The sequence below is a fragment of the Tachypleus tridentatus genome, chromosome 13, assembly GCF_004210375.1.
Source record: "Tachypleus tridentatus isolate NWPU-2018 chromosome 13, ASM421037v1, whole genome shotgun sequence".
Classification (NCBI taxonomy): Eukaryota; Metazoa; Arthropoda; class Merostomata; order Xiphosura; family Limulidae; genus Tachypleus; species Tachypleus tridentatus.
Window position 1 is genome coordinate 199063437 of NC_134837.1, and position 27652 is coordinate 199091088.

A 27652-nucleotide genomic window follows, 5' to 3' on the forward strand; every position below is an offset into this window, starting at 1 on the left:
TGTTTAGCTCACAAGTTGGTGTTGGGTGGTGTTGACTATTTGTCTTTTTGCTTTGATTTTTATAGAGCAAAGCCACATTGGGTTATCTGCTGTGTCTATCATAGGGAAATGAACATTGGATTTTAGCTTTGTAAGCCCATAGACTTACTACTGCCCTACTAGGGAAGAGGACGGCTAATGCAGATAGTTCTTGTGTAAAGTTTGTAAATATCAAAACAAACCAAATCTAATATGAATGTCATTAAGGACTTGTCTCACACAAAAGTGCCCTGTTATTCAGTAATTGGTAATTTCTTAACCAAAGTTGGAGAAATTATTTATAACCTGCAAAAAAGTGACTACAAGCCAACTCTTTGTTCTAGTTTAAATTATGTTTTTAATCAGATATCATGATTTCACTTAATATATATAACGATAACATATCTAACCAATAACAAAAACTACAATTCTGAAAACTTTTAACAACTGGCTTATATATATATAAAATAAAAGAACAGAAACAGTGAATACGAGGGCTGTTCAAAAAATACGCGGACTGTTTGAATTGCTGGCTCCAGTTGGTTCCAGGGAAATCCGCTTGGTGTCGCTAGGTTCGCACAGATCAGCTGATTACGACGCCATTTCCCGATTGCAGATATCTTCATTTGTGTATTAGCTACGCGGTTTTAAGTGAAGTGCGATTTTTTCGTTTGGCGGATTTCAGAATGAATGACCTGAAGGAGCAACGACTCACTGTGAAATTTTGTGTTAAACTTGGAAACTCTGCGACTGAAACTTTTGCTATGCTTAACACGGCTTACGGAGATGTTGCTATGAATCGTACGGCATGTTTCAAGTGGCATGAACGTTTTAAGGATGGTCGACAGTCCATTGAAGATGATGAGCGTCTTGGACGTCCTTCCACGTCAACTGACGACCCACACGTCGACAAAATCAACACTCTGGTGCGGGCAAATCGACGTCTGACTGTCAGGGAGCTTGCTGAAGAGTGTGGGATATCAGTTGGATCTTGTTACGAGATTTTGACCGAAAAATTGAAGATGCACCGCATTGCTGCGAAATTTGTGCCTCAGAACTCGTGAGTTTTTGGCCAAACACTCGATCACTGTTCTTCCCCACCCCCTACTCACCTGACCTTGCTCCTTGAGATATTTTCTTGTTCCCCAAACTCAAAAGACCCTTGAAAGGAAGAAGATTTGAGACGATTCCCGAGATTAAAACAAATGCGACGAAGGAGCTGAAGGACATTACAAAAGAAGCGTACCAGGACTGTTTCAACAAGTGGAAACACCGTTGGGATAAGTGTGTGCGTTGGGGAGGAGAGTACTTTGAAGGGGTCCCAGACCTGTAACTTCTATATAAAGTACATTTTGTTTTATGACGTCAGTCCGCGTATTTTTTGAACAGCACTCGTATATTTTAGTTTTGTAATAACGATCACACCTCAGAAGGGGCTGGTTCTAACATTGAGGAAGGCTTGGGTTCAAGCTCATGTTCTTCAGCTGTCTTGGTTTTTCTGAAAAGAAAATAAATGCCATATGGAACTAATCACATAGTAAATAGATGAACAATAAACAGTTTGTTGAAAGAAATGTGTTATAACTGGCTAATCAACACAAACAAACCCATTATGTTAACTAGTTGTGAAGTAGATATATGTGAAAGAGCCTTCTGAAAGTAATGTGATATGTACTATCTGTTTATTGTTAGTGTGAAAACAAAGTACAGCTACAATACATGGTTAGTTTTATCCAAACAGATTGTTTATTAGAACACAGTAGTCACATGAAATATTAATGTGTTCGTTTCAGAAGGAATAATTTGGCTTACCGACGTAGTTTGATAATGAAGATTATAATGAAGACATTTCCAACTAGTAGCGCTACCATTAAAATGGAAGGTACCCAGATATCTGTGGATTAGAATACTATGTTAGTTAAACTTGCCTGAAATAAATCTTCAAAATTTAATATGATATTTAATTAGGTGGTAGAATAATCATCAGTATACTTGTGTATCTTAGCAATATACACCATCCTAAAAACAAACAGAAAACGTTTATCAGCAAAACTAGATAGTTGAAAAGTTACGTAAATATGTATTTACAATTGAAAAAGAATAGAGATTACCAAATAAGATGAATACAGCTTTTCTACCATTAACAATGCAGCTAGCCTAAGGTCATTAGCACTTGGAATACAGGATAATTACAAAGACTGTTCCACAGTTCAGTACCCTTCACATCTCACAAATGGTATGACATAGGAAGATGAAACTGAAGGGTTATGTAACGGGTATTATGTGAAAAATCTCGCAGTTGCCACCAGGAACGCCACTATCACATACTGTATAGTCTATCACGAAAACTATTGAGAATGTGCTCTTCAAGTATCCAGAATGCATTGCATCCGTGTAACAATAGACATTATAGCACCAGTGATCATCTCACTTGCTACACTAACCACATTCCAGACAACTATATCTTTGAGGTCTGAAACTGACACATGCTTCTAACGGTACACGCATGACTTTAGACACTTTAAACTTTATTCATAAGGAAAGTTACGTAAATTGATCGTATAGATAGATCGTGCTCCTACAAAACATGTTTTACCTGGTTACCAATAAGTGGAGGGGCACAATCCTATATGAAAACCTAACCGCAAAGTATTAACTGTGTAGGTTTGGAGTCCACGTGCTGATGATTCTTCAAGAATGTAAGGTCCATTAACAAAGTTAACTGTGGAACCACATCAGATCTCAGCATTACAGTGATTTGCAGGAATGTCACACATAAATTAGTTTCCGAGCTGGCACTACAGTTCCACGTGTTAACAAGTAAAATGTGCTTTATCAGTCTGCAATATGTTGGCAGGCCATTGGTCATTTGCTTCCATTCTGGCCAAAAAATGCAACAAAAAGTCCATACATTAACTCAATTGCCTTCAGTGCTTGGATATGATGCTTGCTTGGTTTGTTTGTTTTGGAATTTCGCGCAAAGCTACACTAGGGCTATCTGCAATAGCCGTCTCTAATTTAGCAGTGTAAGACTAGAGGAAAGGCAGCTAGTCATCACCACCCACCGCCAACTCTTGGGCTACTCTTTTACCAACGAATAGTAGGATTGACCATAACATTATAACGCCCCCACGGCTGAAAGGGCGAGCATGTTTGATGCGACAAGGATTCGAACCTGCGACTCTCAGATTACGAGTCGAACGCCTTAACCCACCTGGCCATGCCGGGCCAGGATATGATTCAGCTTGTAAGGAAACATTCACAGTGTTAATCAAAGAGCCTTACGAACAGTTGAAATTGACAAATTCAGATACCAGGCAAGATAACTTATATTACAGCATCAGTATGTTCTAGTGTAGGCTTACTATGTTATGGCATGGTTAACCTCAGCGATAGTTCCAGTAAGTGTCCATAGTCTGCTTGTAATTGACTTATCACAGCTTGCCTTCTCTTATGTTTTATGAACGTGCTCAAACAACACTGAAACAAAACCTTCTTTGGATGTTGTTCTTCTGTGACACTTCCTGAGAATTCGTGATGTAATAACATCTCAGTAATTCTCCTCTTATCACACTGGTCAATTTAATACCAGTTTAATGAGCTGCAATACCATGGATAAGGTACGTTTGTGCTCATGAGAAATAAGCGATATAAATCACAGTGGCACACCTAGCAAGATATACGTGACAGTTAAGGTGTTTGCAAACATATGGTATCCTTAACGTCCTTGTGATATATCACCCTCTGTGTTTTCCGTTTGTGAGATATGACTTACTGAAGGGTGAAACTCTTTATACACCATTCCGTACATAATTCAGAAATGAATAAGACTTGTTCAAATGAATAAATTAGAAATCATTATAATAATTTCCAAAAATAACAGCCAATACAATAAATGCTTCCATATTAATACAACATACTGTACTACAATAAAACTTGGAAAAGAAAAGAAACAACATTCTACAACAAATAAACTAAATGTAATTAAACCGTGACATAAAAATATCGATAGTTTAATAAACTCTTATGATGAACAACACAACCACAGAAAATATCGATAGTTTAATAAACTCTTATGATGAAGAACACAACCACAGAAAATATCGATAGTTTAATAAACACTAATGAAGAACACAACCACAGAAAATATCGATAGTTTAATAAACAGTAATGAACAACACAACCACAGAAAATATCGATAGTTTAATAGACACTAATGCTGAACAACACAACCACAGAAAACATCGATAGTTTAGTAAACAGTAATAATACGAACAACATAACCACAGAAAATATCGATAGTTTAATAAACAGTAATGCTGAACAACACAACCACAAAAAATATCTATCGTTTAATAAACAGTAATAATTAACAACACAAACGCAGAAAATATCAATAATTTAATAAACAGTAATGAACAACATAAAACATAACGACAAAAATATCGATAGTTTAATAAACAGTAATCCCGAACAACACAACCTCAGAAATTATCGATAGTTTAATAAACACTAATTATGAACATAACCGCAGAAAATATCGATAGTTTAATAAACTCTTATGATGAAGAACACAACCACAGAAAATATCGATAGTTTAATAAACTCTTATGATGAAGAACACAACCACAGAAAATATCGATAGTTTAATAAACACTAATGAAGAACACAACCACAGAAAATATCGATAGTTTAATAAACAGTAATGAACAACACAACCACAGAAAATATCGATAGTTTAATAGACACTAATGCTGAACAACACAACCACAGAAAACATCGATAGTTTAGTAAACAGTAATAATACGAACAACATAACCACAGAAAATATCGATAGTTTAATAAACAGTAATGCTGAACAACACAACCACAAAAAATATCTATCGTTTAATAAACAGTAATAATTAACAACACAAACGCAGAAAATATCAATAATTTAATAAACAGTAATGAACAACATAAAACATAACGACAAAAATATCGATAGTTTAATAAACAGTAATGCCGAACAACACAACCTCAGAAATTATCGATAGTTTAATAAACACTAATTATGAACATAACCGCAGAAAATATCGATAGTTTAGTAAACAGTAATGATGACCAACACAACCTCAGAAAATATCGATAGTTTAATAAACACTAATGATGAACAACACAACCACAGAAAATATCGATAGTTTAATAAACAGTAATGAACAATACAACCACAGAAAATATCAATAGTTTAATAAACAGTGATGATGAACAACACAACAACAGAAAATATCGATAGTTTAATAAACATAAATGATGACCAACACAAACACACAAAATATTTATAGTTAACTCAAGCTGTGTTGTTACTGAATTAAAGTTAACACAGTATACGTTGTTAATTAAAGTTAACTCAACACAAGATGTGTTGTTACTGAATTAAAGTTAACACAGTATACGTTGTTAATTAAAGTTAACTCAACACAAGATGTGTTGTTACTTAATTAAAGTTAACTCTGCACAAGCTGTGTTGTTAATTAAGCTATATAGATGACTAAGTAATCTTTGTTCGATCAGTGTATGCAATCCTGTACGGCTATAAAGTACGCTGGTGATATTTTGTATTCTGTAGTTTGGCTATGTTTGTGTGTGTTTTTTCTTATAGCAAAGCCACATCGGGCTATTTGCTGCGACCACTGAAGGGAATCGAACCCCTGATTTTAGCGCTGTAAGTCCGTAGGCTTACCGCTGAACTGGGGGGGGCAGGCGTTGTCTGTGTGGATAGCAGAGGTGAAAGGAGTTGGTATAGCTGGCGTTTGGTTTAACCGTAGTTAACCTTGAACCCACCACTGCCATGTGATAAAATGAACAAATTAGAATCGACATGCATTCTTTTAAATGGTAGAAATGTTTTGTCCGATATGTTGATTTAATGACAATTTTCAGTTGAATATGTGCGTATTACTTATTGTACAGTTTAGTGAATTGAACTTTTAATGACCAAGCCACGTTTATCTAAGTAAGGAAGGCATAAATACACAGGTTATTTATATAAAGCAATTCATCTATTCACGGGTTGGGTATGGCCAGGCAGTTAGGGTGCTCGACTCCCAGTCTGAGGGTAGCGGCTTCGAATCCCTGTCACACCAAACATGTTCTTCCTTTCAGTCGTGAGGTCGATATAAAGTGATAGTCCCACTATTCGCCGGTGAAAGCGTAACTCTCTAGTCTTTCATTGCTAAAGTGGGGACGGCTAGTCCTCGAATAGCTTTGCGCGAAATCTAAAATAATCAGTTTATTGGTTTAAGTATAAAGTTTTGTTTATTTATGAGAGCTTAATACTTGTTTATATTATCTCTGTGTCTATATCTGTTTCTCAGAAAAAATATGTTTTCCCAGATCTTTTCTTGCAACTACCACCTTTGGTCCTGCGAATGAAAATCTGAACCTCCTAAGCCAGGGTTCTTCAACATTCCCAGAAGATATTTCTGCCTGGGTATACTCTGAAATATCGCAATACTTTTATGATCTCACTACCTTCACCTGTTCCTCCTCGTGGCAGAAAGGAATGTCTGCGGACTCACAACACTAGAAACTGGGTTTCGATACCTGTGGTTGGCAAAGCACAATTAGTCCCTTTTGTTGCTTTGTGCTTAATTCAAAACAACATCAACCACCTGAATTGGCCTGAATCCCTCTCCAGTTTTAAAAATGCTTCCTTTAGCCATTATTGTTTTTTTCTTAGTTTTGTTTATTAGCACAGGGCTTCACAATGGGTTGTTTCTGCTCTGTCTACCGTGAGGAACCGGACCACGGATTTTAGCGTTGTATGTCCGTAATCTTATCGTAAACCTACTGTTGACCTTAGCAATACTAAATAGATTACTGTGTCATACATTTATGCCTTCGTTAATTAGATAAACAGGGCTCACTTTTTTAAAAATTGCTTGACTAAATTGTAACACAACTATTATAGTTTACTTCAACTGATAGTTGTCTTTAAATCAACACATTAGATAATTTTCCCCGTCTTCAAATGACTAAATTACAGCCTCACTTTATCGTAACTCATTTTCTTGTGTATCTGTGAACGGTGCAAAGTTACTAACATTAGTTAGACTACATGTATCCCTAAAGACATGGGGTTTTCTTATAGAACTGATCACTTTCGCCATCTCCCTCTTATCCACATAAACACTCCAACTAGTAGACGTGAATTCTCAGGTGTCTGAGGTCTTAATTACTAGCCACACAGACTTGAAACTTCTGTTTAAATAATAAATATTCATATTAAACAAGAGCTTTGTAGCTTGAACAATAACTTCTGTTAAATTAAGACTGTTTCTACTTCTATAATTAGCTATACTGATATGTATATTTACTGACTTAGCCTGGGTCTACACTAAAGTTTACACAGCCCCCTCTCTCTAGTGTCAGTCTTATCACACGAGCTTCTATTTAACATACAGGCTCTCATTTGTAGTTATAGTTTTCTATTTATTTTAGGAACTTGCTATGGATGTTAAATGTGGATTCTGAAATGTTCTTTGATATGTTATTATTTGTCACTTCTGTGGTTTTATTGTTCATTAATAGGCTATGTCTACTGCCCAATGAATCTGTTAACAAACATTGTTATAATAAATAAGATAAAACTTAAATTATAGCACAACAAATAACCTAGTGTCAATAAATCCTGCAAAAACCAAAACCTAAAGCCTTAAAACCTGGAGTTTAATAAACAGTACTACAACAATTAACCGATAATTTAATAAATATTATTACAACAAATAACCTAGAATTTAATAAACAGTACTACAACAATTAACCTAGAGTTTAATAAACAGTACTACAACAATTAACCTAGAATTTAATAAACAGTACTACAACAATTAACCTAGAATTTAATAAATAGTACTACAACAATTAACCCAGAGGTCAATAAACATTAATAGAACAAATAACATAGGACTTAATAAAAACTGCTACAATAATTAACCTAGAGTATAATAAACATCACTTAACAGAATAAACATCACTGTAACAAATAACCTTGAGTTTAATAAACAGCACCCCAACAAATAATCTAGGACTTAGTAGACAATGCTCCAACAGATAGGCTATCTATTATAGTAGTGTCTGTTAAGGTTATTTGTAACAGGTTTTGCTAAGGTGAAGATTAATTACTTGCTCTTATAGTTTTATTGTAAGTTATCTGTAATAGCAGTGTTTATTAAGTTGTAGGTTACTTGTTAGGGCAGTGCTTATTTATTCCACATTGTTAGTTTTATCAGGGTTTATAAGACTAGGGTATTTCTTTTTGTATTCACTTTAGATTAATTATGTGTTGTAATACTGTCATTTAACCTCTAGTTTACTTATCAGTTAATTATTTATTAAGGCAGTGTCTGTTAAACTAAAATTATTTGTAGTACTAGGGTTTATTTTAAATGAGAAAATCAACAGGTCATCTGACACTCACAGCCCATATAAAGTCACAATGGAACTTTAATTATCAGTTTCTTCATTTCCACATTGATTGGCTGTCTTAGGTATTATGATGCATACTTTTGAAAACTGTTAATGTCTGGGAATGAATGGTATGTGACTCATTTTTTGGAGGCAAAGTATTAAGACACTTAGATGATATACATGTGTTCAGATCGTGGGAAAAGAATTTCCAATATATTCCTTGTGCTTAATAGTTTTAGAAAACAGAGCAATTTCGATCAACATGGGGCCCCAGGATTATTCAGGAAATCTGTAACAAGTAGTACTCTTCTGAGGTAAGTAAAGAAAGTTGTCTCATAATAGATTTGAACACAATAATACAAATGTCAATGGCAAAAGCCATTCTCGTGTTTCTGTACAAAAGTATGCAACAGAACCAAGGTAGAGCTCAATCTTTTTAAGCACCTAAAATCATATATAAAAAAGTTGTCTTCCCCAAAATTTCTTTTCTACAGTTGTGTATCTCAAGCAATTGGAGAATAAAATGTGTTATTTTAATATCGTTTTGGATGAAAACAAACCAGTAAAGCAGTCAGGTACAGCATAATATATTTCTGAGTGGGCAGAAAGTTAAAACAGTCGTTCTCACACAATAGATGGATTATGGAAAGCAAGCAAGGAGGAATGGCATGCTGTGGATATAACCTAATGATCAAGTTTTGCTGCAATTGAATCAATGTTGTGGGATTATAAAGCTACACAATAAATTCTTCATGCTGTACCCACCATGGCTATCAAAAGTCAGCTTTTAGTGTTATAAATCTTTTGATTTACCATTGAGCCACTGGTGGTGGTGGGGTCACTAGTTCATGATACAGAACATGATTAAATGTAATGATATGGAGCGTAACAACGTGTTGTGGCTCCAGAACTGTTTTAATATAATGTTTTCAACCTCCTGTAGCTGTGTTAACACTGAATAGCAATTTCATTATTTAAGTTGTGTTGTGACATAACACAGAGAATTTACAAACCACTAGAGAACTCCTTTAAGAACCACCATACTAGTTCCAGCACATTTCAATAAATAGTCTGCTGCTTAATGACAACATAACTTGAATAACAAAAGAGAGAGCACAATGGTACACAAACTAGTATAAACTATTACATTTCTATACAGGACACAGAAGCACAACTAAATAAACTTAATAGTATCATGGTTATAATTTATACAGAGTAAACTGATATGATTTAAATATATGTGCAAGTACATTACAAACGATGAAACCTATACTTACCTACTACCAAGGATATTTCCTTATACTCTAGAAATGTCTCATTGGCTGGAATGTTATCAACAACCCTATGAAGAACTATTGGCTGATCATTAGTCATAGTAAAGTTTGTAAAGGTCAGATGTAGGTTACTGTTATTTCTAGTTTCTTTTTGGTCTTCTAATGCTAAAAAAGTACAAAAGAGAGTGAACCTCTTGTATGGAATACAGTGGTACTGTGTCAAAATACAAATATCATTACACTAAACGATTTTACATTTAATCATAACTGACTATATTAAATAACGTTTTGAACTGCATAACTTGGTAGATAAACACTAGATCATCTTGACTGTGACAATATTCTAAGATGCTCAGTTTGGTGATAAAAACAATTTATATTGGTACAACATTATAAACTGTAAAAAACTGATGGATAGAGACTAGATTATAATTATAATGGTATAACATTCCAAACAATTCAGTTTGGTGTGTAAAGAGTAGTTTTTATTGGTAGTGGTTCAAGATTATAAACTATACAATCTGGTGGGTGAACACTGGCTTATATTTGTAGTGATACAACATCATAAACAAAACAGTCTGGTGGGTAAAGACTGGCTTATATTTGTAGTGGTACAACATTATAAACTGTACAATCTGGTGTGTAAATACTGTGTTATATTTGTAGTGGTACAAGATTCTAAACTATACAGTTTGGTGGGTAAAGACTAGTTTATATTTGTAGTGATACAACATTATGAACTGTATAATGTTGTGTGTAAATACTGGCTTATATTTGTAGTGATACAACATTATTAACTATACAATCTTGTGTGTAAATACTGGCTTGTGTTTGTAGTGGTATAACATTATCAACTATACAATCTGGTGGGTATAGACTAGTTTATATTTTTAGTGATAGAACATTATAAAATGTACAATCTGGTACGTAAATACTGGCTTATATTTGCAGTGGTACGACATTATAAAGTATACAATCTGGTGAGTAAAGACTAGTTTATATTTGTTGTGATACAACATTATAAAGTAAAATTATCACTAACTGTAAAGGATCTTATGGATACAATTTTTTCCTTTGTTTTATTCAGATATTTCTAACATACTTACGAATGCATGGGGGTAGTAAGGAATTCCAGTGTTCACTGTCAATACAAGATAATACTTTTACGTTTTCCATTGTGTCATTAAACACGTGGCCTTTGCAGCACATATACAAAGCCGAGCTATCATTGCGATGTACAAGATATCCAAGTTTTGGAGCAGGGAGAGTTGGACAGTTCTTCACTATAATAGAAAGAACTTAGAATAACATCCATATTTAACTGTCAGAATGATAAAAATGTTAATGAACATCCATTAAATTATATCTAACTTATTTAAGACTAGTAGAAAAGCTAATTCTATCTGAAATACATGTTTTGATGGAAAAATAATAATAACGTTAATATTTGTCTCACCTGACAACTGCAGAGAATAACACACTGTTTTCTGATAATACAGTGTGTAACAATTAACTTACGTACACTGGTATCTGAGGAGAAACCCTCGAAGTGGCTTAAACTGAGTAGAGTGAAAGTGGATCTTTAACCTGTTGCCCTGACTTTCCACTTCCTTCAGAGAATCCAATGTATCACCACAAGTTGTCAGGAGTTTCCTGTCGTCTTCTTCTGTCACTGTAAGACCATCATCACAAACAGGTCGGCCATAATGACGACGAGGTAAAGTAGTGGAAATATCCAGAATCTGTACCAGCACTGTCTGACCTTCCTCGCCCTCTATGTTCCACTTGCAACTGTCCAACTTTGGGTAGAACAATGGGTATCTAGGAGAGGAGATATATCCTCTAGGTCTTCTGACGTTAACATTACAGAACCTCTGTACCTGGGATTCTGTGAGGGAAATAATTTAATTGTACTGACAGCATAAGGAAACTATGTTGAAGGTTTATTTTTGTGATGTTGTGAATAAACGAGTTATAAAATAGACAAACTTCTACACACAGGACAGGTTACTATTTAATAAATATACACTACAGACAGGACAGGTTGCTATCAAATAAATATACTCTAGAGACAGGACACGTTACTAGTTAATATATATACTGTACAGACAGGACACGTTACTATTTAATAAATATACTCTACAGACAGGACACGATGTATTCTAATTGTTATAAGTAAAAGATAATACATATATACTTAATTAGCTATGTTAAGGACTAATTTGATTTTCAGTTCTGGTTCAGAAATGGTTCTGTGTATGTATATTGCACTTCTGATCCTCAGGCGTTAGCAACAAGAGTGGTCCGGCATAGCTAGGTGGTTAAGACACTCGACTTGCGGATTCGAATCCCCTTCACACTAAAAAATGCTCGCCCTTTCAGCCATGGTAGCGTTATAAAGTAATGTTCATCCTACTATTTGTTGGTAAAAGCGTAGCCCAAGAGTCGGCAGTGGATGATGATAACTAGCTGCCTTTACTGCTAAATTAGTGATTGATAGTGCAGATAGCCCTTGTGTAGCTTTGTGCGAAATTAAAAACATTAAGTAACAAGAATCACGTGAGGTTCTAATAAAACTATATGTAACAATACCTAAATAACAGAACATAAGGTGACTTTCAATATAAACTTCCTTATGTGAGAAACGTATAAGTGAAAAATGACAGGAACTTAAACCCAGGATTTTTTTGTGTTATAGGGCCAGTACTCTACCCCTGTGTTATCCAAGATGTTAGCCAGAGATCCCAGGTTAAAGTCCCTCTTCCAGATTCGCTTTTCACTTATACACTTTTCCACATAAAATTTCACGTTGAAATTGTCCTTCCATTAGTTTCTAAAGAGCTTCTAAAATAAAACCTAGAAGCTGTAGATAACACTTAACCAGTAACAAAGAAGAGGTTCCTAACATCTAAAAGTTATAGATGCATGTAGAACCAATATATGTAACACCCATACAGTTGTCGACGATGCTCAACTAATAACGATAGCTCTTCAAAGCAGAATAAAGCACTTAAGTTCTAATGAAACTAGTTCTTAACTCCCCCTTCATTAACGGTTGTTTTTTGTGTGTATATACAAGAGTGTTGAACTGAAAATATACACCGCTATATTATAAGTATTGCGTCCGTTCTTTTTGTCACAGAACTCGGTGTTTGTTTACTGAAGAGTATTTAACCTATCCGTTCCTAATTTAGATGGTAGGTTTGGTTTGAATTTCGTGCAAAGTTACACGATGGCTATCTGCGCTAGGCGTCCCTAATTTATCATTTTAGGCTAGAGGGAAGGCAGCTAGTCATTACCACCCACCGCCAAATGTTGGGTTACTCTTTTACCAACGAATGGTGGGATTTACCGTCGCATTATAACACCCCTACGGCTGAAAAGATGAGCATGTTTGGTGTGGTGGGGATGCGAACCCGCGACCCTTGGATTACGAGCCGAGTGCCTTAACCACCTGGCCAAGCCGGGCCTAGAGGAAAGAAAACTGCATTTTCATCAGATGAACTTGATTGATTACAAAGATTAATCTTCCAGATGGAGCTGATGTCGTTCAGATAGTTCTCAGTTGATCAAACCTTCCAATGGAAGCTTATATTACTCAGAGCAGTTCTTAGTTGGTCATGGAATTTACAAAGCAAATCATGAAGACGTGTCTGTTCTTTGATGTGTGATACACCACATTGTAGTTGGTCATGAAATTCCAAAGCTAATTTTGAAGACATGTCTGTTCTTTGATGTGTAGTACACCACATTGTAGTTGGTCGTGGAATTTCCAATGCCAGTTATGAAGATTTCTCTGTTCATTGATGTGAGGTGCAATACACTGTCGAACCTCTAAAGAGAATTTGTGCCTTGTGCATATTGTTTTACATTTAATAATATGAACATTAAATACTACATATATGTCGTACAATAGTTACATTAGCTGAAGGTCGGACATTAAATACTACATATGTGTATCATACAATAGTCGCATTAGCTCATGGTAGGGCAACATACATCCAGTTAGTCTATCCGCAATATAACCTTCTATTGTTATTTTGATGTTTGTCTTTTTGCGTGAGAACTAGAGGTCGTAACACAGATCATGAAATATCTTAGATGCTCTAGAAATATAATTTGTTTCAGATTTAAAAAACTCACAATACTTAAGATAATAAATATTGACTTCACAATCTTCAGGTTGTGAGGTGATATTTCTATGGCAAATAATATTACTTTGACAATTAAATTATTTAAACATTGGTTATAGGGTAACCGCTGTCAGAGAAATAAACAACCTACCTTGTACACACACGAACATAACCATGACAAGTCCAATGCCAGTACACTTTGTTCTGTAATTATCTACATGGTTGTAGATACAATTGTTTTTTCCTGAACATCTGGAAATAGAATGATGTTCCTTTAGTAAATAACATGAAGAAAATAGTTTCTTCTTAACATTCCTTCTTTGGTAGTAGACCTACTTACTTCTACAAACATTCAGGACAAAAATATGTTCACAAAAGGACTCAAGTTTTTACTTTTATTGTAAACATATTTCATTCCTGGAGTTCTCACTGTTGTTTTGGAATTCCATTAAACTAAAACAAGAAAAAACACAAAACCACTTACACGTTGCTGCTGATGTTTAACGCCTTGTCAACCTTTGCAGAAAATAATACAAATATATTCTGTAAACAGGAAGTAATAGTTCACAGAGTCGTTTATAAAACCAAAAAAATACAAAATACTACAAAGACGCCTTACTTGTTTCTCAAAAGTTACCAGAATCTGAAAATATAGTTTGAAGAAATGTAATCCTAACCAGGACGCAGGTTCGAATCCCGTCACACCAAACATGCTCGCCCTTTCAGCTATGGGGAGTTATAATGCTACGGTCAATCCCACTATTCGTTGGTAAAAGAGTAGCCCAAGAGTTAGCGGTGGGTGGTGATGACTAGCTGACTTCCCTCTAGTCTTACACTGCTAAATTAGGGACGGTTAGCGAGATAGTCCTCGTGTAGCTTTGCGCGAAATTAAAAAACAAACCAAAATCAAACCTAACCAGGAAAAATTAGTAAATACATATTTTTCACTCCAGTACTGTATAAAAAAGAATATTGTTACTTGTGGTACTTTTAACTAATCAGGGAAAACATAATGTAATTTAGAACTGTCTAAACGTGAAACTTACTACTTGTGGTACTTGTACCTAAACAGGTAAGAGTTGTAAGAACTATGTAGAGTTTAATAATAGTCCATCATCCATGACTGTTTAATAATATTTACAAATAATATTTATCTGAGTGCTTTACTTGGCAAAGAACTCTGTACGTTGTATACGCTTGGAACACTATATGGTTTTCTGTATGTGTTATTGTCTTCTTTACATTATTTAAAATATATATATGTATATATATATTTTTAAGGAGTGGAACTGGGTAGAAAGAGATACAATAATATTTTATAAAAAAAAAAATCCTAGTCGTCATCAGCACCCTCTTGTGACATGTTCTAACGTGATAACACTGACCTCATAAAGTCTCGTAATGTACGAAGTTGTAAAAAAAGTAGAACATCTGAGTACAAAATGATTACACCACACGGCGACGCTATGTTAATTAGTTACAATGACAATAGACGTCTCTCAAAGAACTATTTGAAAACCGTGTGTCATTTGGGTTCTTTTATCATTCGTAACGCGTATTTTTATATACTAATCTCTAATTGACGATACAAACAACTGGAATAAAAATCTATCTATATAATTTCTAGGTTTACTGAAAATAAAGTAGTAACGAACTTGTTCGCAAAAAGGCTTATCTGTGTGTTGGTGCTCAAATATCTGGAAGGACTAGGTTCAAGGTACTCCTATTGTAATGAAGATAGAAAGTTAATATGTAATTATTTTTCACTCGAATCTTGAGAACCTGTCGTAAACGTAATTCAGATATTTGGGGTTACGTTTAACTTGTGACATTTATCATTGTAAAATTGTCCATGTAATTATAATGCTCATTAACTGTAAGAATATTCTAATTCTTAGAATAGCCTTCTAGTTCATGTTAGATTATATTTGAAAGTGACGTGAACAGGTTTTGTCGCATTTCAAAAAATTCCAGCCACTGTCTGAAATTTATTATAACATAAATGTAAGTTTTCTTTATTTATTGAACTGTAAAGCTAGCAACAGTAACTCAACTACTTAACAATGCTGGCTAATACACGTGTGTCTTCAACGTTTAGTACTAAATACACATTATTGACCAACACTTGTAGGTCTTCAACATTTAATAGCAGTTTAAATACATATTGTTGGCCAACACTTATAGGTCTCCAACATTTAGTAGCCGTTTACCAACACATGCTGACCAACACATGTAAGTCTTCAACGTTTAATTTAGTTTAAACACACATCGTTGACCAACACATGTGTCTTCAACGTTTAGTAGTAGTTAAAATACATATTGTTGACCAACAGAGTATGTTTTCAACGTTTAATAGTAGTTTAAATACTTACACATTGTTAACTGGTACACGAATATCTTCGAGACACGCGCTCTGGTTTTGGTCTTTTCTCACGCACGTGATGCGCTTGTTTTGGAAATCAGTGCTGAAAATAGCATTACGAACAGCAATGAAGGATCCATTTTCACAGTTTACTGTGATTTCGTCATGGCTACAAGCTGTTCGCTCTTGAATTTCTGTAAAAACAATCACATTAGTAAAAAACATGGTTAAATCAAAATTTATTTCGCAATAAATAATATATAATAGTATACATGTTTAACTGTAAGTCTACATTGTCGATAAGTACTACAATATTTGGTATACATGTATAAAGTCGGAAATCTACACTTTCCGTTAGTACTACAATATTTATTATACTTGTATATAGTGTAAGTCTACATTGTCACCTACTGCTACAATATTTAGTTGACTTGTATAAAGTGTACGTCTACACTGTCTGTTAGTACTACAGTATTTAGTTGACTTGTATAAAGTAGTAACTCTACACTTTGTGTTAGTACTACATAATTTAGTATATTTGTATAAAGTAGTAAGTCTATACTGTCACCTACTGCTACAATATTTTGTTTACTTGTATAAAGTGTAAGTCTACACTGTCCGTTAGTACTACAATATTTAGTATATTTGTATAAAGTAGTAAGTCTACACTGTCCATTAGTACCACAATATTCAGTATACTTGTATAACGAATAAGTCTACACTTTGTGTTAGTACTACATAATTCAGTATACTTGTATAAAGTAGTAAGTCTACACTGTCCGTTAGTACTACAATATTTAGTATACTTGTATAAAGTAGTAAGTCTACACTGTCCGTTAGTACTGCACTATTTAGCATACCATACTTGTATAAAGTGAAAGCCTACACTGTCAACTACTGCTACAATATTTAGTATACTGGTATAAAGTATACGTCTACACTGTCTGTTAGTACGACAATATTAAGTATATTTGTATAAAGTGTTAAATCTACACTGAATACAACAGAAATTCTCAAGGGTGAAAGTGGTTCAAGTCTGACATGTGAAGTCTGAAAAGAAGCTGATATTTCATATTCTCACAAGCAGACTGTATTATAACAACTTAATCCTTTTCTAACCTTAAACATGGATTCTGTCTAATTTACAATTTATCAGTTAGCTTCCCCTTTCATTTTTAATGTACACTACTTCAAACGACTACAGAATGGCAAACTTCTCATTCATGACGTCATCTTACAATTTGTCCTTCTATTTTTATCACACTGTATGTTCTATATCATTATTCTGCTAAAACATTAACTTCCGATTCCTGTCACCTAATACTTTTATTCATCAGAAACCAAAGATAATTATTCTGATGGCATGACGAGCCAAAAATTGAGATATTCCTTTTTTTCGTAACATCATTAGTTTCAGAACTTGTTTAAGATTATTTCTTTTGTGTTGATGACCCACTACAAAAGCATTTTCAAAGGTTCCAAAAACGCACATTATATTTCTTACCCATTTTTTCAAATGTTTTTGACTCTTTGCAAAACTCTCGCCCAAGTTTATTTAGTAACTAGACGATATTATTACTCCACTGATTAGTTACTAAATTATATTATTACTCTACTCATTAGTTACTAAATTATATTATTACTATACCGATTATTTACTAAATGATATTATTACTCTACTCATTAGTTACTAAATTATACTATTACTCTGCCCATTAGTTACTAAATGATATTATTACTATACCGATTAGTTACTAAATTATACTATTACTCTACCCATTAGTTACTAAATGATATTATTACTATACCGATTAGTTACTAAATTATACTATTAATCTACCCATTAGTTACTAAATGATATTATTACCCTACCGATTAGTTACTAAATTATATTATTACTCTACCCATTAGTTACTAACATATTATTACTCTACCCATTAGTTACCAGATGATATTATTACTTTACCCATCATAAATTATATTATTACTCTACAGATGAGTTACTAAATTGTATTATTACTCTACTGATTAGTTACCAGATGATATTATTACCTAACCCATTACTTACCAGATTACATTATTACTCTACCGATGAGTTACTAAATCATACTATTACTGTACCGAGTAGTTACTAAATGATATTATTACTCTAGCGATTAGTTACTAAGTTATATTATTACTCTCTTGATTAGTTACTAAATTATATTATCACTGTACCGATTAATTACTAAATGATATTATTACTCTATTGACTAGTTGCTAAATCATACTATTACTGTACCGATTAGTTAGTAGATGATGCTATTACTCTATCGATTAGTTACTGAATGATATTATTACTCTACCCATCATAAATTATTTTATTACTCTACTGTCACCTACTGCTACTACAATATTTTGTTTAATTGTATAAAGTGTAAGTCTACACTGTCACCTACTGCTACTACAATATTTTGTTTAATTGTATAAAGTGTAAGCCTACACTGTCACCTACTGCTAAGTACTTCCTTCTGTTAATGTTTGAAGGACAATGTTTTCCAGTTCTAGAAGGTTGTTTATGTCTGTTGTTAGAAGTTATTTAAAATAAAAACAAAAGGCTGTACTTAAATACGGCTGGTTCCTTAGTAGTGACTTTCTTTGGTAACAACAGGAACGTTTTAAGGGAAAATTCAATGTTCTTATTAAAGTATTACTTGTGTCGGTTGCTTGTAGCTTTTACGTGGCTATAGAACAAGTAAAAAGAATATTTTATTAGATAATGCAGCTTTTACGTTAAGGAATGAAAGTTAATTAACAGTGATGTCACAGCCATTGACAAATAGCCTTCTATTGGTCGTAATTACCCCTTTGAGTAAGTTACACACCCTCTTGTGGTGAAAAGGTTCCGCGAAATATTATAGAGCCTCTGCACAGAACCAGACCATCACTTTTTTAAATTGCTAAGTATATAAACACAGAATTTCGTCACACGACCAATAGAATCTCTAAGGTAAATTAATACTTGCTGGTAATCAAGTCATACGCCCGCTATGACAGAGGGCAATAATAACGTATTATAGGCGTTAGTATAGTTGTCGTGGGTATTGTTGGATTTTGCGCAAACCAACGCCAGGGCAAGTTGCGCCAGCCAGTCCTAATTTTTAAAGTGATAGAGTGAAGGAAAGGCACTTCGTCAATACCACGCTACTCCATGAACGAACAGTATGATTCACCGTAACATTATAATGCCCCATAGCTGTCAGGGCGAACATGTTAGGGAACGGTTCTCAACGCCCTGAAGATTGGAAATAGAGCACTGTAATGACAAGGTGACCAAGACGCGAGAAGAAAATACAATACCACACATATATGAGAAGTTACAATTTGATTATACTAACGATAACTAAGAGGTTAAGCTTAAGCTCCTCCCTAGAAAATCTTTATAAACACCACAGTAATAACATATAAACAGTAAAATGAGAAGTGAAAATATCATTAAATAAACCCATGAACACCACAATGTTTTTTAATGTTGACTTAAGTGTATGAAATTAAATGTTAAACAACTGGTGACTAAAGAACATTTTCTTTACAAGAGAGATAGTTCACGTGGTTACATTGCTCAAATGTTGGGTTATTCTTCCCTGTGAAACAGCAGATAGTTTAATGTGGTTCTGCTCTAAAACGAAATAAACAATAGCTTCTCGTGTCGTCCTATACTTGAGCTAGTAACACAACAAATTATGTTAGGATGTTGAGAAAAGTATAAGATTAACATTAAAAAATACGTTATCATGTAGTAACAATGTTCAGTGGGAAAATGTATTGTATAAAGTAAATCATTGAACAAAAGAAATGAAAGTTTTGTATAAAAAATCATGTGATTACAAAGTAGAGAAAAACATTTCTACTCAGTCAAACGTGGCTTTTAGTTCGTTAGTACTAAACCCTTCTAGTTGTCCCCACCCAATACCTTTTATGTAATAGAACAGTTTCCATGGGATTACAAAGTAGAGAAAGGCCGATTAAAAACATTTCTACTCAGTCAAACGTGGCTTTTAGTTCGTTAGTACTAAACCCTTCTAGTTGTCCCCACCCAATACCTTTTATGTAATAGAACAGTTTCCATGGGATTACAAAGTAGAGAAAGGCCGATTAAAAACACTTCTACTCAGTCAAACGTGGCTTTTAGTTCGTTAGTACTAAACCCTTCTAGTTGTCCCCACCCAATACCTTTTATGTAATAGAAGTTTCCTTTTCAAGTAAGCTTTTTTCCGACATCTAATGAACACGTAAACTTCACGTGATATAAAACTACGTGCCTTTGAAAAGCATGTTCTCACGTATCTTCATGTTTTATTAAATGTCGTTAAATTTACGTTTTTCTGTATGCAGTAAAAACGTAAATATAGTGTAGTTGTCATGCGTGTATGCTTTTACTAACTATTACTGTGTAGCAATGTATCAAGGAAAGCAGGGTAAGATCCTTAAGCTAGGGTTATCACCGTGTTATCAAGATGGGTAACCCATGTACGTCATCGGGCCTTACAAACTTTTACAGTAATCAAACTAGCCAGCTGTTAGTAACGGTTGGTAACACAGAAACAATGGATTAATTTCGTAGTAAGATATTTTGTTTTTTTTTCTGAAGTACTGATAAAGGTCACACCAATACATCCTTGGATAACAATGTGATCTAATCAAAACTAAGCCAGAAGAAGAGCCAATACAGAAATGCTAACACTAGCGGAGCTGCCCTCACTAGGAATAAAATCTTTATAATATTAAAATATCAATGAAGGCATTCTAGGGAAGATATTACATTTTAATATTATAGTTTTATGTGAATACTGATAATTGGAAGGCAAAGAATTAAATTAACCAACTCGAAGGTCCATAGTTAAGTTCTCGCCTTTCCATCCTCAAGGCCTTATCTGATTAGCGACTGTGACACGACTGTTAAATTACAAATGGAGTAACAGTAACTTTTCATACTCATGAAATTCACTATACAAAGGCCACGTGTATTACACGTTCACAAAATGTACAGATAGGAACCTCCTGCTTAACAAACACCATCTTTGTTTGCATTCCATCGTTAAGTACTTCCTTGTTATCAACGTGGTCGCGGTGCCCGTTAGGCTATTACGGCGAAATTGCGTTAAAACAGGGCCTTCCTATTGAGCATGCTCCGTTTAGTGTTTAAACCCACTGCAAGCTACAGCAGCAATTGATGCAATTTTGGCAACTGTCCAAATTCGATTTTCTCCATCTTCCAGAAGACGGTACAAGATAGTGTGTTAGCTCTTCCAAAAAGTAGCTGTTATAAGCTAAAAATTACTAAAATGAAAAAACAACAACAAACACACTGGCACAGACCGTGGGTCACTTGTAAGATGTACAGAGCATTAACATGTTAAAACATTTATTAATAATCTTCTGTGTTACAGTTGTTATTTGGAATGATCAAACCGAAATATATCAAAACATTATCTATTTTTAAACGATAACGTAAACGTTAAATCCTTCACTTTCCAACAGAGGAGCTGTTTCAGTTTTGTAGAGAAGAACAAAAACCATCAAAATACCTAATGCTAATTAATGCTTACATGATTCTTTTTTTTGCAGAAGATGGCTTCACCATTTCTTACAGATCAGAACTTCAAAGTCTACTTGAAAATATAGCGCTGCCATCTCTTGAAGAACAAGACGACACCATATCTTACAGAATAGGACGATACCATATCTTACAGACTAGGACGACACGATCTCTTACAGAATAGGACGATACCATATCTTACAGATTAGGACGATACCATATCTTACAAACTAGGGCGACACGATCTCTTACAGAATAGGACGATACCATATCTTACAGACTACGAGGACACGATCTCTTACAGAATAGGACGATACCATATCTTACAGACTAGGGCTTCATTTCAGTGTGTATATATATGTGACCATTTCTTCTTTCACCGACTACTTTTTTACCAGAGCCTTCAATATATACAAACAACTTTTTAGGTTACGAACAAAACACCAATAAAAGAATGAAGAACAGTTTTGATAATTTGATAATTAATTCTCAATTATATTAGAGAACGCTGAGTTAATTTGTGACTTCAGTTATTTATAGGAAGACGTTTGTTTTGTTTTCTAAATTTCGCACAAAGCTACTCGAGGGCTATCTGTGCTAGCCGTCCCTAATTTAGCAGTGTAAGACTAGAGGGAAGGCAGCTAGTCATCACCACCCACCGCCAACTCTTGGGCTACTCTTTTACCAACGAATAGTGAGATTGACCGTCACATTATAACGCCCCCACGGCTGAAAGGGCGAGCATGTTTGGCGCGACGGGGATGCGAACCCGCGACCCTCAGATTACGAGTAGCACGCCTTAACACGCTTGGCCATGCCGGGCTTATATAGGAAGACCATGTTCATCACAAGTCTTATGGTTTTGTAATTAAGGTCTTAAGTAAATCAAGCGATGTAGTCGCTTTCGTGGTGTCGTACTTGATCTGGTATTTATTGTTTGTTTACACTGATCCATTTTAGATATTTGTCAAGTACACTGTAGCTACACGGATGTAGCTATGTAAAGATCATGGAAACGAGATTTAATATACATCACATCCACATTCAATGATCAGTTGTTTTATTGAAAATGTTTCGATTTTCATTTATTTATTATCTTTCCGGAAGTGTATGTGATTAAAATAAACACAATAAATTATGATTTAAATTAATTTATCGCGAGTAATTTTGAGAAGAAAGAGTGAAGTCCCGCGCGTGTGTTTATATGTTAAGCCTCGCATTCAAGTTTTATTGTTGTCATGGTATTCACATTCGAATTTAAAACTATTGTTACAATTTACATATTCGAGTTTTAAAACCGTTTTTACGCCGTACAGGCTTCTTGACGGCCATGTTTATGTTCTGAAGTTCTGTTTATTGGTCATATAATCTAATAAAACCCAAAGAACATGTTTAAGGTTTTTGAGACGATAGTACAGAGATTTAAAATACGCCAGATATTCTTTTATCCGCTGTTTTAGATACAATGAAAGACACAATTTCCCAATCAGGAATGAATTTGAACCCACAATGACGCTATCAGTTTGAGAATATAAAGTATTATCAAACGAATATAAAAATAAACTGTTTCTTGATTTTGTAAAACAAATCTTCAAAACACATGTTTGCTCTATGTTCACTGCGGGAAATCAAATCCCGATCGGGGGTTCGAATCTCCATCACACCAAATATGCTTGCCCTTTCAGCCGTGGGGGCGTTATAATTGACGATCAATCCCACTATTCGTTGGTAAAAGAGTAGCCCAAGAGTTGGCGGTGGGTGGTGATGACTATCTGCTTTCCTTATCTTACACAACTAAATTAAGGCTAGCTCAAATAGCTCTCGAGTAGCTTTGCGCGAAATTCAAAACAAACCAAACCAAAACAATCAAATCCTGGATTGTATCGCTGATCAATAGGAAGCCGCAAAGTAAGAGAATAAATTTTCTAAAGTAGCACACTACGTGACTTTTTAAAATACAAGTTTACGGAGTAAAGTTTGTCTATAAGTGTTTCACAGTAAACAGGAACACGTCTTAATAAACTTTATTTCACAGGAACATTAAAGTTCATTCGTCAAATACTCATAACTCAAGTTCAGTGTCTTAAAGTACGAGTCATGGAGAAGAGTGGTTATTATTCAGTTTCATTTTTTGTGTACTTTGGTACATTGTATTACAGTACAAGTCACGGAAGAGAGTAGTAAGAGGTTCTAAGGCATTTTTTGTACTTTGGTACACCATATTGAAATATAAGACGTGGAAAAGAGTACTAAGACGTTGTAATACATTTTTTTTTGCATTTTGGTACATTGTCTTGAAACATAAGTCACGGAAGAGAGTGGTAAGACGTTGTAATACATTTTTTATGTACTTTAGTACATTGTATTACAATATAAGTCATGGAAGAGAGTGGTAAGAGGTTTTAATACATTTTTTATGTACTTTGGTACATTGTATTACAATATAAGTCACGGAAGAGGATGGTAAGAAGTTCTAGTACATTTTTTGTGTACTTTGGTACATTGTATTACAATATAAGTCACGGAAGAGGGTGGTAAGAAGTTCTAGTACATTTTTTGTGTACTTTGGTACATTGTATTACAATATCAGTCGTGGAAGAGAGTGGTAAGAGGTTCCGGTGCATTTGACTATGTACTTTGATTTTTGTTTGTTTTGGAATTTCGCACAAAGCTACTCGAGGGCTATCTGTGCTAGCCGTCCCTAATTTAGCAGTGTAAGACTAGAGGGAAGGCAGCTAGTCATCACCACCCACCGCCAACTCTTGGGCTATTCTTTTACCAACGAATAGTGGGATTGACCGTCACATTATAACGCCCCCACGGCTGAAAGGGCGAGCATGTTTGGCGCGACCGGGATGCGAACCCGCGACCCTCAGATTACGAGTCGCACGCCTTAACACGCTTGGCCATGCCGGGCCTATGTACTTTGTATTAAAGTATCAGTAGTGGAAGAGAGTGGTAAGAGGTTCTAATACATTTATATGTACTTTGGTACATTGTATTAAAATGTAAGTATTGGTAGAGAGTGGTAAGAGGTTCTAATGCATTTTTTTGTACTTTGGTACATTGTATCAAAATATCAGTCGTGGAAGAGAGTTGTAAGAGGTTTGAATGCATTTTTGATACTTTGGTACATTATATTAAAATATAGGTCGTGAAAGAGAGCGGCAAGAGGTTCTAATGCATTTTTTATGTAGTTTAGTAAACTATATGAAAATATAAGTTGTGGAAGAGATAGTGCTAAGAGGATCTTTATTTTTATAAGTTGGCCCCTCCCTCCCTTAGCGGTAAGTCTGTAGTCTTAGGGCGCTAAAATTCTAGTTTCATCACCTGTTGTTCTAAACATCGTTATTGTAATAATAAAAGTAAGTGTGATTACGTTCTTTGAGAAAACATGGTAATTACCGCTAACATTTGTGATGATATTATTGTGGAATTGTACCTAGAGGCAACAGTGTCTGTCACTATGTACCGTGAACATGTACGTACACCTGTTAATTACCACTAATAACCGTCATGATGTTCCGTGAAAATTTTTATCTTATTAAAAAAATTGCAAAGAACAAAACAATAAAAACTTTAGAGAGAGGAACTAAACACAGAACACTGTGGTTTCTACAACTTGAATCCATTAATGGAGTCCTGATACATGTAGTTCCTTGCGTCAAGCGTTACGTCACGGTGGTCACCAGTTTCTTTCCTTGTTTTATTTTTAGTGTTATATTACCAACTTACCGTTCTTTAGATAACAGAATAATTAAAGTAACACATACTAAACTAATTAACTGGTACAATAATTGAAAATTAATTAGCTCTTTGTGTTAACAGTATGAACAAGTTAACAGACAAATTAAAATATCATCAGGAAAAGTGTTTAGTAGTCTCTAATTTATCTGAGAAATTATGTTGGACATCTTTTATTCGCATAACATGTAAGGATATTCAGATGGGGGAGTGTTTTCTCATAGCAAAAAGACACATCATGCTATCTGCTGAGCCCACCGAGGGGAATCAAACTCCTGATTTTAGCGTTGTAAATCCGGAGATATACCGCTGTACTAGCGGGAAACTGTCCTGATGGAGGAAATATCCAACTTTATCGTCCGTCAGAGATCTGGACCTTACTTATAAATATTACAGCTATAGATGTCGGATCTTACTTATAGAAATGTTACAGCTATAGACGTTGGATCCTACTTATATAAATGTTACAGCTACGGATTTTGGATCTTACTCATATAAATATTACAGCTATAGATGTTAGATCCTACTTATATAAATGTTACAGCTACGGATGTTGGATCCTACTTATATAAATGTTACAGCTACGGATGTTGGATCCTACTTATATGAATGTTACAGCTATAAATGTCGGATCTTACTTATATAAATGTTACAGCTACAGATTTCGGTTCGTAGTTTGATGGTTGTAAATATACTCCATCTTTTAATATATGTGAGTCTATCACGTACAGTATGACTAACTTATAACTGTAGATGAAGTAGTAAATAGATACGATAACAGACTTAACCATCTTCACATAGACAGACTACGACACGGTCATTTTGTTCCAAACCGCATCGAATAGACAGAAACAACCTTCTTGAAACAGTGGGTTATGCTAGTTTTCTCAACAGATGTAAAGTTAGGTTTTAAAATAGTAGCTGGTACTTACCTTGACCTCTGGTTGACTTGTGGCCATACCACGAGAGCAGTATCGCCCAACATACAAAATCGCGACCTTTCATGACATTCGTCTTATTCTTTTAAACAACAGGGTCTTTAAATCAACGTCTCTCTGCATCTAGCGAATGACGTCACGGGTATCCTTTAATACCTATCATCGCATGCAACATGTGCTGCCATCTGATGAGAAGATATGAAATACGCATCAAACAGTGAAAGCAACAAGCTGATATTAGCTGGTCGCCTCTTCGAAATTCCTTTTGTGCTTTCGATTTTAGGTTTTCATGGCGAGTTTAGAAGTAAGTGAGTTTACTAGAGAGGTCAGTATGTTCGTAAAATAATATGAACACGTCAGAAAACCCGAAATTAAACAAGAACGATGTTTATATGTATGATGTAATAGTTAACATATGTTGTAACGTAAAGTGTTAAATACATTCTAACACAGTTTGGATTCCTCTCGACAGACCAGATCAGTACATGATCTGTTCTAGAAAGAAAAACTTTGAGGCTCTATGAAACCGTTTCTTTCAGAACTAAGTAAACGTCAAGTAGTAGCGGGTGTATTTGAATGATATTGTTAACACGTATGGATACTAGCAGATGTATTTGAATATCATCAACACATATGGATATTAGAAGGTGTATTTGAATGCTATTGTTTACACATGTGGAAACTAGTAGGTGTAGTTGAATAATATGGTTCTCGCATATGAATACTAGAAGATGCATTCGAATAATATTGTTCACGCATATGGAAACAGTTATGTGTCTCAAATGGAAATAAATTAACTGGTACTAAGTGACCTCAAGTAGAAATAGAAAGTAACTCGAAAAATGAAGATTTACAAGCGAATGTAATGTCTCCCAAGTCCATCTTATTTGAATATTATACCGACAATACAACTAAGGCGAAAGGCAGGGTAATGGAAAGATAAACTATAGCATATGTACATCTCATTGACAGATACAGTGTTAACTTAAAACCTCTTTGTGATTCAGAAGTATTGGACATATTAATTTGTGACCTTACAATACATAAGACATTTAGTTTCTGAGTAAATAGGTTTATCTACAGAAAAAAAATATTGACGAGTAATATTTGGGGATATATATATATTTCTCGACGTGGTATACAAAATGTCATGTGTT

The 27652-nt window shown here is 34.6% G+C and overlaps 1 protein-coding gene across 1 annotated transcript; it reads right to left on the bottom strand.

The window, feature by feature from the left end:
* Nucleotides 1–352: 352 nt before the first annotated feature.
* Nucleotides 353–26649, bottom strand: LOC143236847 (uncharacterized). Its single transcript, XM_076475465.1, has 8 exons — nucleotides 26490–26649; nucleotides 16246–16429; nucleotides 14025–14125; nucleotides 11263–11628; nucleotides 10847–11023; nucleotides 9744–9905; nucleotides 1831–1912; nucleotides 353–1516 (listed from the first exon to the last, which is right to left on the bottom strand). Exons 1-8 carry the CDS (start codon nucleotides 26560–26562, stop codon nucleotides 1438–1440), a joined length of 1224 nt encoding a protein of 407 aa, XP_076331580.1. The 5' UTR covers nucleotides 26563–26649; the 3' UTR covers nucleotides 353–1437.
* Nucleotides 26650–27652: the final 1003 nt, after the last annotated feature.